This window comes from Oryzias melastigma, linkage group LG16, assembly GCF_002922805.2.
Source record: "Oryzias melastigma strain HK-1 linkage group LG16, ASM292280v2, whole genome shotgun sequence".
NCBI classification, from domain to species: domain Eukaryota; kingdom Metazoa; phylum Chordata; class Actinopteri; order Beloniformes; family Adrianichthyidae; genus Oryzias; species Oryzias melastigma.
The window spans coordinates 15,751,244-15,763,575 of NC_050527.1; the positions used below are offsets into that span (position 1 = coordinate 15,751,244).

Genomic DNA, 12,332 nt, shown 5'->3' on the forward strand with positions numbered 1-12,332 from the left:
AGCGATCTGACCATCGTTCTCAACGCCCTGGGCAGCAACTCCTCACTGACCCGGCTGGACATCAGCGGGAACGCCATGGGAGACATGGGCGCCAAGATGCTGGCAAAGGCGCTGCAGATCAACTCCAAACTCAGGTGATGATTGTAGGGAGGCTTGGAGTGTTTGTCTGCACTGATCAAATATAAAGTCACACTGTGGTTTAGAAAATGTAGGTGATCAGTCAGTGATGCAGTGATGACAGATCCCATCTCTGTTCGTGTGCTGATATTCAATCTACTACATGTATATTAGAGTTCTGAAATGTATATTTATATTTACTTTAAATCAAAAAAATAATAAATGATTACGATAGTTTTAACTTTTATCTAACAGTGAAGTTCAGCATAAATCTTTTAAATAGTCTTTGTGGTAACAGTTTTTTTTTTGGCAGGACTGTGATCTGGGATAAAAACAACACCAGCCCTCAGGGTCTACAGGATGTAGCAGCTGCCTTAGAGAAGTGGGTAACACCGTGCATTGAATAAGTGTGTTACTCCAGAGTATGCCCATGCTTGTAGGGGTGTATTTGTGTGTGTGTAGCAAAAGCAACTTTAAGTGGTGAGGAATGAAAATGGTTCTGTGTCTCTGCTGGAAGGTTGAACATTTGCTTTGATGAAAAGTTTGATTTTTTTTTTCTTAGTCTTTTTTTTATGTGGCTTAATTCTTTTTTTCTTAATTTATTTAGAGCTTGAACACACACACACGAAGACACACACACATATATATGTATATATTTACTTACAACCATATAAAATACACATTACTCTGAGGTCTATATAGCAAGACTTTTGAAACTATTTCCATTTTGTTTTTTTTTCTCTTTTTTTAAGATATTTTTTATCAATGTTCAAAAAATGTAGCACACAGCCATGGGCCAGCCTTAATTGATCTCACAAACTTGAGCTCTAATAATGGCAATTATATAATATTATATATTATAATGGCAATTTCAAATAGAACAACAGTGAAAGAGTGCAACTCTACGTTTTTGTTGAGTCTACTCAAGTTAAGTTGACCCTAAATGTTTTAGAATCAACCATATAGAATCCTAAATAAAAAGCTTTGCCAGAGCCTCAAAGGAGATTTTTTTTTTTTGTATTTAAAAAGCACAAATAATCCCCATAGATTATCACTGGTTTCATCTATTAGCCCTTCTACGTGTTTTTAGTAAGAATCCAGTTTACATCATCTTCTGCAACACTATAGACGTGCTTTGAAGTTAGTGAAAATCACCCACGGGGCTTCTGTGTTTTTGTGTGATGCTGGGATGGAGGAACGCTGGAGCTTTGTTTGTACAGGAGGGGAAAACGAGAGAGGAAGGAAGCTGCAGAAAAACAAATATTGTAAATAAAAGAAAAGCACGGGTTGCATGAGAAATGTGTTTTGAAAAGCATAACAAAGAGAATGACAGAGTCTGGAGAAAAGATGGAAAAAAAAAAACGGATTTGTCTTCTTCACCTTAATAAATACATACTTATCTGTGCGTGATGGTGTAGCAGCTACCTTTGTTTTGAGGACACATCCGAACATCTCTTATCATCTTGGTGTTCTGTAAGCAGCTCATGTCCTCGTTTCTCCTGTGTGCAGCTGTGCAGCATTATTAAAAGAACACGGATCTGTTCTGTTCAGCTGTGCAGTGTGCATGCGTTTGCTCTCATTTTTCTTATGTTGCTTGTATGCTATTTGATCTTTTGACAAAATATTCTGCAAACGGTAGAAACTACTTTTTTTCTTTTTTTTAACCTATGAGTTTGTCTTAACAATGGAATCAACTGCGTATCCGATGTGTGCTTTTTTTCCTGTCACTTTACTGGATTCTGTTATTCTGTTTTTTTCCAAACTTATTCTAATGTTTTGCTTTGATAAAAGACGCATTTATTTCACATCACCTAATATGAAGGCATGTGTCATCTTTACTACAAACCTCCCTGTGGATGCTAAATCCCTCTCAATTTTTGTCGCAAAAATGTTTCTGCATATCTTTGCATCTTTCAATTTCTGTCTAACAATTAAATTCCCATATTTCCTCTGTTTGTCTGTTAGGAATTTCACAATCCGCTTTATGCCAATCCCCATCATTGATGCCTCCCAGGCTCTGAAGGCGAGCCCTGAAAAAACAGAGGATGCTTTGTTAAAGGTATGAAATGGATCATTTCTGTGCAAATGTGTCAGTAAAACACACATTTCAATGGTGTGCTTTTTAATGCCTGGAAGGATTGTTGCAACAAAGACATAAGCTGCTAAACACACATTTGTTTTCTTTAATGTTCCTTTTATGTTTATGTATGAGCGCGCTCCCATGGGTTCACTGAAACGCTGCTCTGTTTGAAGATGATTTTTCTAATTGTGTGAGACACCACTGGAGTTATTGTTGCAGTGATTTAATTTTAAGCTTTATCCTCATTGATTTTCCTTTACAGATTGAAAATTATTTATATAGGAACCAAGAAACAAAGAAACACTTGCAAGAGCAGGCGTATCGACTTCAGCAGGGCATTGTTACCACAACCACGCAGCAGGTGAGCTCACTTTTAACTTCATTTCACCCGTTGGTAGCCAAAAACAATTGTAATGCACAGAAATTACCAAACTTAAAATAAAAATGAAACAAATTACATAAAAAATGATAATTACTATCTTAATATCATACAGATTAGATTGTTTTCAATGTTACATCAGTAGGACAATTGTATCTGTGATATCCTGTGACAAGTGGTGACACACTGTACATGCAAAGACTCACAATCTGAGGTTTTGGTTTTCCAGATGATGGACCGGATTTGTGTGAAGGTGCAGGACCATCTGAACTCCCTGAGAAACTCGGATGCAGACACAATCTTGGAAGACGTGAGATCAGCTGAGAACCTCATCAAAGATGCCAGAAACTCTAAAACTGTAAGGACTAATGTCAAACACTGTTTTTACAAATGTAAAGATTCTCTATAAGAATTGTTTTATTGATTGCTGGAGAAATATGTGTTTATAATGCAACATGAATACTTTTGTTCTGTTAGAGATTTTTTGTAAAGCTTTTTTATTTCTTCTTGATTATAGTCTTATTACTCTCTCTGTTCTTTTGTTCATTCCATCATGATGCTCAGAGAATAGAGTTTTAGAGGAATGGTCAGAGATGCGGGAATTGATCTAAATACCGCTTTAGGGTTGTTTCCATGAGGAATAAACATTATAATACACTTAAAAGCTCAAATAAGTTTATTTTGTATGGCAAAGCCTTTTTTTTTATCCACGTCAGAACCAGCTGATTCATCTTTGGAAAGTTGCAAAACCAATAAATACACTTGAATTATAGATTTATGAGCCTCATATTGCTCTCGGTGGTTATAGGTTAGCACCATGTTTTTCAGCAGTCATCATCAGTGTGTGTAAAAGGATAAATGGGACTATTACTGAGAAGCACTTTAGGCCTTAAAGCAAGATAGAAAAACCTAATATGCCATTTAACATTTGTTGAGACATGTTCTCAGTACCATTCTTCATACTACCCAGCTCTCTAATGTTATAAGGTCGCTGCTAATAAAGTTGCAAACACAATAGTCTTGTTTGTTATTATATTTAGAAAATATAAGTTGTGTTGTGACTGTCGTATCTTTTTTTGTATATATCCACCACAACTTAAAGACCAAATGTGAAATACATCTGATGTTAAACAAGTTCAATGAAGGTTTGATACCGCTGATCTAAACATGCGTAACTCTGATGCTCAGCTTGACCTTTCTTCTGACCTACCTCAATGGGCAGCAGTTAATGATCTGATTAGATGTTTTCCTTTACCCTTAAGTGTCCCGTCGATATCTGATGTATATTCTCTTACTACTTTCTATTCATCCTCAGCTGCTTCCCAACCTCTACCACCTCAGCTCAGAGTCCAGAGAGGAGATGAACAGTTTGTCCATTGGTCCCATTCAGGAGAAGCTGGAGTCCATGGCAGGAGAGCTGACTACGGTCGTGGACCAGCAGCTCCAGGTGGGATGTTCTGACTAGAGCATTTTTATAGTCGATTGTAGTATTTAATTTACTTAGATTTTATACCACAAAGTATCCAGGACTCAACATTTGGCATTAACTAATTATACTAAAAATATATATATTTTTTTCTTCCTTGTTCTCTTTCAGAGTTTATTGGAGTCCATGATGGATGCAGCAGAGTCTCTGTGTCCTCATGTTATGAAGAGGAGTAACCTTCGTCCAGAGCTGATGAAGGCCAGCTCTGACAGGATGGTTGTGCCTAAAAGCTTTGTTACCAAAACTCTTCTGGAGCAGTCAGGGATGGATATTATCAACAAGATCAGGTGCTTGAGAGCTTCTTGCTTTCAGTGTTTTCTTCTATGTACCAACTATAATTGACTAAGACATGTGTCAGTTTTACTTTGTGTGATCCTTGTTTACCTTCTGAAACTGACATTTTTCTTTGTCAGTGAGGTGAAACTAAGTCTGGCCTCCTTTGTTACGGATCGGATCGTTGATGAGATTTTGGAAGTTCTCTCTGCATCTCAGCTCACTCTGGTAAATCGAGAGCCGGGTTTCCCCTAAACATTTATTTTAAGCAAAACATTTCACCCTCGTGTTTGTCCTCCCTTATTTGTCTTTCAGGCTGACCACTTGGTTCGACGAGGTCGCCCTTTGGTGCAGCACGAGTCAGTGGATCTGGACGTCCCAGAGGAAAAGATTCGCAAACGAGCATCAGCCGAAATACTGGAGGCTGAGAGGCTGGACGATCTGGAGGCCTGCATGGTAAGTTTGGTTATTAATGGAGTGAGGAGAGCCTCTGCTGGCTGTATCATTGGATCATTCAGAAACTGGGGCATTTCCCTGCTTGAAGCAGATTTCCTTCTAAACACAAGGGCAGAGAAACAGCAAGAAGAGCATCAGTGCAAAAACACTGGACTGGCCTTCAGACTCTTCAATCTGCTCTCAAAGCTCCAGAAAACAAACCTCATCTATCAATGCTACACCTATTACCCTGAAAAAGGATAAAAATGTTTTGAAGTGACCATAAATAGAAATAAAATGACTCACATCAAAATTTTTTGACACAGGACTGTGTAAAATCAGACCTTTTAACTTTTTCAACACCTGAGCTATAGCTCTTGTATTTACATTATTCCGATTATCATAACTATTCAATTTTTTTACAGTTTTGTCAGATTCTGAAATGGAAAAAAGCAGCCTTGTGCTGAAATCTATCACTTGAAAAAAGTGAAGAGCTAACACAATCCATGTAATTTAGCTGATTCTGTCCCAGATAAAAGCAGCTTTGTGCAGTTATGCTGCATTTTGTGCATATCGGTGTAAAAGCCAATGTTAGAGGGCCGAAATCATGCTATTAAGCCATTCAGAGTAAACTATATCAATATATATGATAATATATTACCTTTGGCACACCTAAAAACACATTTTTATGAAATAGGAGTTATTTTCATGAGCTCTTTTCCTGTTCTGAAGTAATGCTGCATTCACATCGGACGCGGCAGGGTTGTCAAGTTTCAATGCTAAGTCAATGTAAAGAACCAGTCAGAGGTCTTGCAATGCGATTTGGGTTTTGGGTTTCAATATGACTCCTCAATGCGAGAATTTTCATCCTCAACTTCCATCCTTTTTTTAACCCGCGGGGGCACCAGAGTGGAGACTGCCACGGTAACTGTCGGGCGAAGGCAAGATACACCCTTGCCTAGACAGATTGCCACTGTGTCGCAGAGACCATAGAGCTTTAACGACAGCTACGCTAGTCAGCTGCTTGGTGGACAGCTTAGCGAGCTAGCAAGCTCCACTGTCCAGGGACCGGCAGCTTGGACAGTAGACCTCACTAGGTCTGCCGGGCGCTTAAGCTCTGCCCGCTCACCTGCCAGCGGTTACCTGCACGGCAAACGGAGAGCCATCGATGATACTCAGAGAATAGAGTTTTAGAGGAGTGGTCAGAGATCCGGGAATTGACCTAGATACCGCTTTAGGGTTGTTTTCATGAGGAATAAACATTATAATACACTTATAAGCTCAAAAAAGTTGATTTTGTATGTCAATGACCCTTTAAAAGCCTCTTTTATCCACATCAAAATCAGCTGATTCATGGTGATTGTGTGAACAGTCAAATATTTGCGTTATTTTATTTAGATGTCGCCTGTGACTGCTCTGGTGGTAAAGGGTCAACATTAAAGTTGTTAGGAAATTGATTTCTTTTGATACCAGCCTCTAGTGGTCATTTTAGGAACTGCAACATTCCAGTTTGGGCTTCATATCCTGATTTTTTTATATTCAGATTCAAATGGGGGTGCTTTGTGTTAATAAAAAAAACAAAAGCATTGAGTGAAAATACAGAACAGAAACCACGTTGTGTAATCGTTACAACATTGCATTTGAGGTTTTCTTTCTTGTCTTTAGGAGTTCCTGTTCCCTTAAAATGTTCATTCGTACCTAATTTACTGTGTTGGTATTTTATCAATGATGACAATCAGACACATAAGCAATAGCAGAAAACTTTGGTGCTGTCTGCACCAAAAAAAGCAGCTTAATCTTGTGTTCCTTTTCTTTTTGTTTGCTATGACTCCATCTTGACCTTCTTCCTCCTCTTCCTCCCTAGTTGCATGTCTGTGTCTTTCATTGTCCTCCTGAATCCTTACAGTGTCTCGTCTTCTTTTCTCTTGAACCTTTTCCTTTCTTCCTTCTTGTGTTTTCTACCTTTGCTCCTTGGAGACTCTGTGCTGCACCAGTGTAAGTATTTCTCATTCGCCCCACCCCAATACTCTGTATTCCACTTCTTTTTTTATTTTATTGTTGTATTCCTTTTGTGTTTCTTGTTTCTGTTTCTGCTGACTCTTCATTTTTCTGCATCTCTGTAACCCTTGTGCTGTCCTAGGCATGTTTACATTAAAAGTGGGGTCATCTAGACCCCACAAGACAGGGCACTGAACTTTTTTTCCCGTCATTTTTTTATCTTCACTGGTGCCCTTTGGCAGACATTAAATCCTGTCCACTTTTGTCATGGGAGTTATCACACATCAATGTAAGGATGGGGTCATGTGGACCCCATAAGAGAGCACAAGGGTTGAAAGTGTCTAGAAGAAAATAATTCACGTTATTTTGAAAACCGCAGAAAGCTGTTATAAATTATATAACTGTCATATGAGGCTTTCTTTTTTTAATTCTTCACTGAATGTTTTTATTTTGCTGTGTATTAAATGCACTCTGTCACCATCTGAACGATGTTGATCATAATTTTAATGTCAGGACAGTATTATTACTGTGCTGTTGTTTTAGAAAACATTTAGACAAAGAGGGAAGTTTCTGTAAAATTATGTTACTTTTTTGTTCCCCAAATTAAAGATTGAAATGCCAGTAAAAGAAACACTTTGGACTCTTGCAATATAATTTATTTTTAAAAAATTTCCAAGAAAAATATTTTCTTGCATCCAAAACAGCTGTCAACTAATGATCCAGAGGTCTACTTGATCTGCTGATAAAGTGGAGTTTATTTACATTTGAGCCATTGCTCCATGTGTTTATGCATGTAAAATAAATATTCTAAAATCTAAAATAAATATCATTTCAGATTGAATCTTTATTGAATATAGTATTTTTAACTGTAATAATCCATATTACTTATTTCTTAGCTTATTTGGGATTTTTTTTAAGCACATTTTAACCTTTGCAGATTTTAATGGATGTAATAAACATTTACCAAGTATAGAAATTGAAAATGCCTATGAAATAAGTCAACTTTTTGGATTATTTTGTTTTTAGATGACTCCAAAATCCAAAAGGAAAAGCATCCACAGCAGAATGCTACGCCCAGTATCTCGTGCTTTTGGTAAGTTACTCTAAAAAATTATAGTTTTACATTAAACCATAAATGTTAATTTCTGCACTCTCATTAGTTTTCAAACTTTAAAAGTATTTTTATTTTAAAAATTCCTCTGATGTGATGTGGTTTTTGGATTTGTGTTAAGTAAGAAGTTCAGAAGTTCTTAAAATTCTATTTGAATCAAATCCTTTAGAGATGGAGTTTGACCTGGATAAGGCTCTGGAGGACGTCCCCATGCACATGGAGGACACTTCCACCCCATCCCACACTCCCTCCACTCCACCTGTGGTGACGCCCAAACAGGAGCAGCAGCAGCCAGGAGTGATCGCAGAGCTGCCATCAGAGGAGGAGAAGAAACTGCAGCACTTCACCAAACTACGACCTCGGAGGAACAAGAAAACAAATTCCAGCAAAGTGCCTGTGAGTAAAACATTGCAGGCTAAAAAGTTATTAAAGAAGATTTCAATAATTTGAACTGTTTTACTTCAGTATTAGGAAAGCTCAGAAGATACACAGAACCACTCAAAGTAGCAATGAGGAAGTTTGTAGACAATGCAGATATATTTAGCAACCTTTTCTTTCAGCAAATCAACAGCACTCCATCTCAAGATGGGGAACAGAATGGACTGATGGGCAGAGTGGATGAAGGAGTGGATGAGTTCTTTTCCAAAAAAGTCACTAAGATGAGTTCCAGGTCAGAGCTGAGCTCCTTCTGAACCACATTCTCAGATGATTTGACTCAATTATATATAAAGTATGATGTTGACTCTGTGTGTCTCCTTTTCTGCTGCTTTTAAGACGGTTTTTGAGGAGTTCAGACTCTCAGGATGGAGAGAAAAAGAAGAGTAAAGGAGGATTTCTGAACCTCATCAAGCGATCTTCTAAATCTGATAAAGCAGATAAGTCGGATAAGTCCGAGAAAAACCAAGCAGCTCCAGCCTCCTCTGGCTCATCCTCAGGCTCTGCAGCCTCTGCTCCGACTCACATCATCCCAGAGGAGCCCTCCTCTCCAAAGACGGGGGCCAAAAGCCCAGCACCTGAACCCAGATCCAGGTAAACTGAAGCCTTTCGAAGTCCCTTCTGTTTCTGTGCTCCAGCATCACAATCTATTCCCGGTTTGCTCCAGAGATGCGTCCAGCCGCTCACAGCCCACCGACTACAGCAGCAGCTCCGACCGCTCAGAGGAGCTGAGGACACCAGACTCCATCGATGAGCCGTGGGAGGGCTCTGATGGCAGGGGGAGTCCTCAGGGAGGGAAGCGGTACACCGGAGTGCAGATGATGGGCAGCGGCCTCCTGGCAGAGATGAAGGCCAAACAGGAGAGGAGAGCTTACAAGGTGAGGGGAGGTCTACCAAACCAAAAAATAAAGAAAGAATGCTATAAAAATAGTTTCAAAAAGCATCCAGCTGCAGGAATATGCTGCTTAAATTTAGGTTTGAAAGTGCAAATCTTAAAATCAAATGAGTCTATTTTTCTGTTTCATTTTATTTAGTCTTCCAGCCCTGACAGGCCTGACAGCAGCCCAGCAGGTACAAGGCCAAAATCCAGAGGTTAAACCTGGAAACATTTGGTTTATTCATAGATATCACTCTGATAGATTTTTATTTTTTTTTTCTCTATCAGTCAAACCTCAGTCCACCAGTACAGAGAGTAGATCTCCCAGTGGCTCCAGTAACAGAACCAGCCCTGCTGCCTCTGAAAAGTCCTCAACACGCGGTGAGGCAAAGCCCGACCCTGCCACTCGCATCAGGGCGACCTCTTCCTCGAGTTCTCCTGTCGGCTCCGGAAACCCCAAACCACCGGTGCCACAGGGAGCCAAGCCCGCTCTGGCTGCACGACCTACCATCCCTCAGAAGCCGAGGACCAGCAGCAGCAGCAGCAGCAGGACTGCAGGTACCCTCAGAGCAGGTTATCAAACTGCATTTTGTTGGATAAACTTGTGTTTTTGACTGTTTTCAATCATTTTTCACAAAGATGATGGCTCAGAGTCTCCCAGGAGCGGCAGCGTGTCTCCAAAAGTTCTGCATTTAACACTGAAGAAGGGGTCGTCTGAAAAAGACAAGGAAAGCACTGACACTCAGGAGGGTGAGTCACAACCTCCATCCACTCCAAATTTAAAGTGCCTCCACTTAAGCCCATTAATCCTCTGCTATCAGCACTGATTTATTTAAAGTTACACTTTAAAACTTTCCACACATTAAGACGGCAAACAAGAGTGAAATATTAAAAACAGCTAATCTTCTTATGAGCTTATGAGTTGTTTCCATCTTGCTGTTTTTGTAAAGGGTAAGAGTGAAATTTTAACTCTCAAGCTGCGTTCACACTGCCCTCAGCAACAACCACTTCAGGTGAAAAGTCTATGTAAATGCACGTATATGTGCGTTTTATGTTCACAAGTAGCTACACAAGTTTTATATAACCGTTTGACCAATCTGGGACTGGGATTTGGTAGTGACTTATGGAGAGGAATCTTTTGCGCAACGAGAAGAGGCCTGTCCTTGTTTGTCCAGTGAAGACACTACGGATTTAGGGAGTAATTGATCTGGTGATGCATCGCAATATTTCATTTGGCGATATTTGTATCGCTTTAAAATGCTGACCATATTTAAATAATTATTTGTTAGCCTCCTCCAGCGTCTGACGTTTATTTTCCACCTAAACCCCCAACCGCCGTTTGGCTGCACCGCACACCGCTGTACTCCTCACCAGAACGACAAGATCTCACGAGAACCAGCTTGTGTTAAATGTTCAGTCTCATTGTTTCAGTCAGCCTCACGTTTTTGTTGTTATGAAACATTTACTACTTAGTAGGACTAATCATACTCTTAAAAAAAAAAAAAAAAAAGTGAAAAATGTTTCTGGTAAAAACTTGTGATATATCGTGATATGTATCGCATTGCGAGTAGTGTATCCTAATCATCATATTCCTGCTATACACCATAGTAGACATGATGTGAAAGGGATAGGCAACTTGAGGGCTGCAGTGTCTGCATGATTTCCAGAAATTCAAGCCCTATTCATGACTGATTACCTGGTTCAGGTGTGTCTAGCCAGTAAGAACATGCCAGAGTAGGGTATGTTGGGCTAAACACATGTTCAAGGACCCGCGTGCTGTTGAACGTGCGTCACATGCCTGGTGTGTTCGTAGCTTCAGAACCCGACTGTTAGTTTGTCCCACTTGTCTTCATGCTTGTATTCATCCCAGACTCAGAAGTGTGACAGACATCAGGCTGATAGATTCAGGCCATGAGTTCCCATCACTCCCACTGCCTCTCATCTGTTCAAGATGTTTTCCCCCACACTGTCACAATTTAGGATCCATTTGAAATGTGTGTGAGGGAATGATCTGTCGTTGGTTGGGAAAACTGCTTCTAGAAGATTCGATTAAGTTTTAAAGTCCCACTCCAGTCATCTTTTGAGATATTTTAAAACCATTTTTGGTGGTCTTTCCATTGTGATTAAGCCTTTTTAGCCCAAATTAAAAAAAATATGTAATTTTCTTGAACATAGTTTCTGCAGAGTGGCAGGAGTTCATTAGAAATTCACCTCTGAGTTGTCGTTGGTGCGTAGTAAGCCCTTCCCCATTTCCTATCATCCATTTGTTTATACTCTCCCTCTAGCTTATGGCTCCTCGTAACTCCAACCTAACATTAGCAGTGTAACAAAAATGACAAGCAATATTGGAGCTATCCAGCACTACAGTTTTGATCCAGATTCCAGCTCAGACGAGGAAATCAAAGACGTTCATGGATCTATTTGTCTACAAGTGGATGCATCAGAATGGAACTTCTGGCCCGCTCACTGTAGCACTTTTGTCACACTTTTTAGCTTGTTTCAACAACATTTTTTCATCTCTTGATTCATAACAATTTGAATAAACACTCAGAAATGCAATTTTAAGCTTAATTTTCTGTATACATGCCCCCCATCAGCAGAAAAATGCTACAAGAACGTGTTAAAAACACACAAAAAAAACACAATTTTCTTCAGATTGGGGCTTTCACACCAGAAGTGCTGGTGTTTGTGAACAGCATGGACTGGTTTCCTTTTGGTTTCTAACTCTTCTCCTCCCTCTTTCCAGCACGATCAGAAGCCGTTCAGCGCCAGACGCTCAGCAACAGCTCTGAGGATTCCGGCTCCCTCAAGAACAAAGACAAATGTCCAAACGCAGACAAGGAAAAAGCAACGAGCAAGAAAGCCTCCAGCTCTGGAGACGAAGGAGACTTTATTATAACATGAGTGTGTTGAAAAGAAAAGCACCTGAAGTGTTTGTGTAACAGTTTGGGGTCTTTGTCTGAGCTGACTGGTGGATTATGGGAACATCACACCATCTAATCAAAACACTGTGCTAAAACTTACAAGAGCTTCCGCCTCACAGACCGCCTTCCCTCTCTATCCGCTTTGGTTTGACTCACTTTTCTTACTAACTGTTCAGGGTTTGAATCAAAGTCGGCAAAACTATTTTACTCATTAATG

The 12,332-nt window shown here is 39.7% G+C and overlaps 1 protein-coding gene across 1 annotated transcript in view; it reads left to right on the top strand.

Moving 5' to 3' along the window:
- The window catches only part of LOC112143316 (F-actin-uncapping protein LRRC16A), a gene marked incomplete in the record, with an annotated part of 61,541 nt that extends 49,215 nt beyond the window's left edge, over positions 1–12,326 (top strand). The window contains 19 exon segments of the mRNA XM_024267190.2: positions 1–134; positions 431–499; positions 2,083–2,176; positions 2,460–2,558; positions 2,806–2,934; positions 3,892–4,023; positions 4,174–4,349; positions 4,476–4,563; positions 4,651–4,791; positions 6,748–6,765; positions 7,795–7,861; positions 8,049–8,275; positions 8,440–8,549; positions 8,654–8,908; positions 8,982–9,192; positions 9,349–9,385; positions 9,480–9,749; positions 9,831–9,941; positions 11,938–12,326. Of these exon segments, the coding sequence (XP_024122958.1) occupies positions 1–134; positions 431–499; positions 2,083–2,176; positions 2,460–2,558; positions 2,806–2,934; positions 3,892–4,023; positions 4,174–4,349; positions 4,476–4,563; positions 4,651–4,791; positions 6,748–6,765; positions 7,795–7,861; positions 8,049–8,275; positions 8,440–8,549; positions 8,654–8,908; positions 8,982–9,192; positions 9,349–9,385; positions 9,480–9,749; positions 9,831–9,941; positions 11,938–12,095 (2,526 nt within the window).
- Positions 12,327–12,332: the final 6 nt, after the last annotated feature.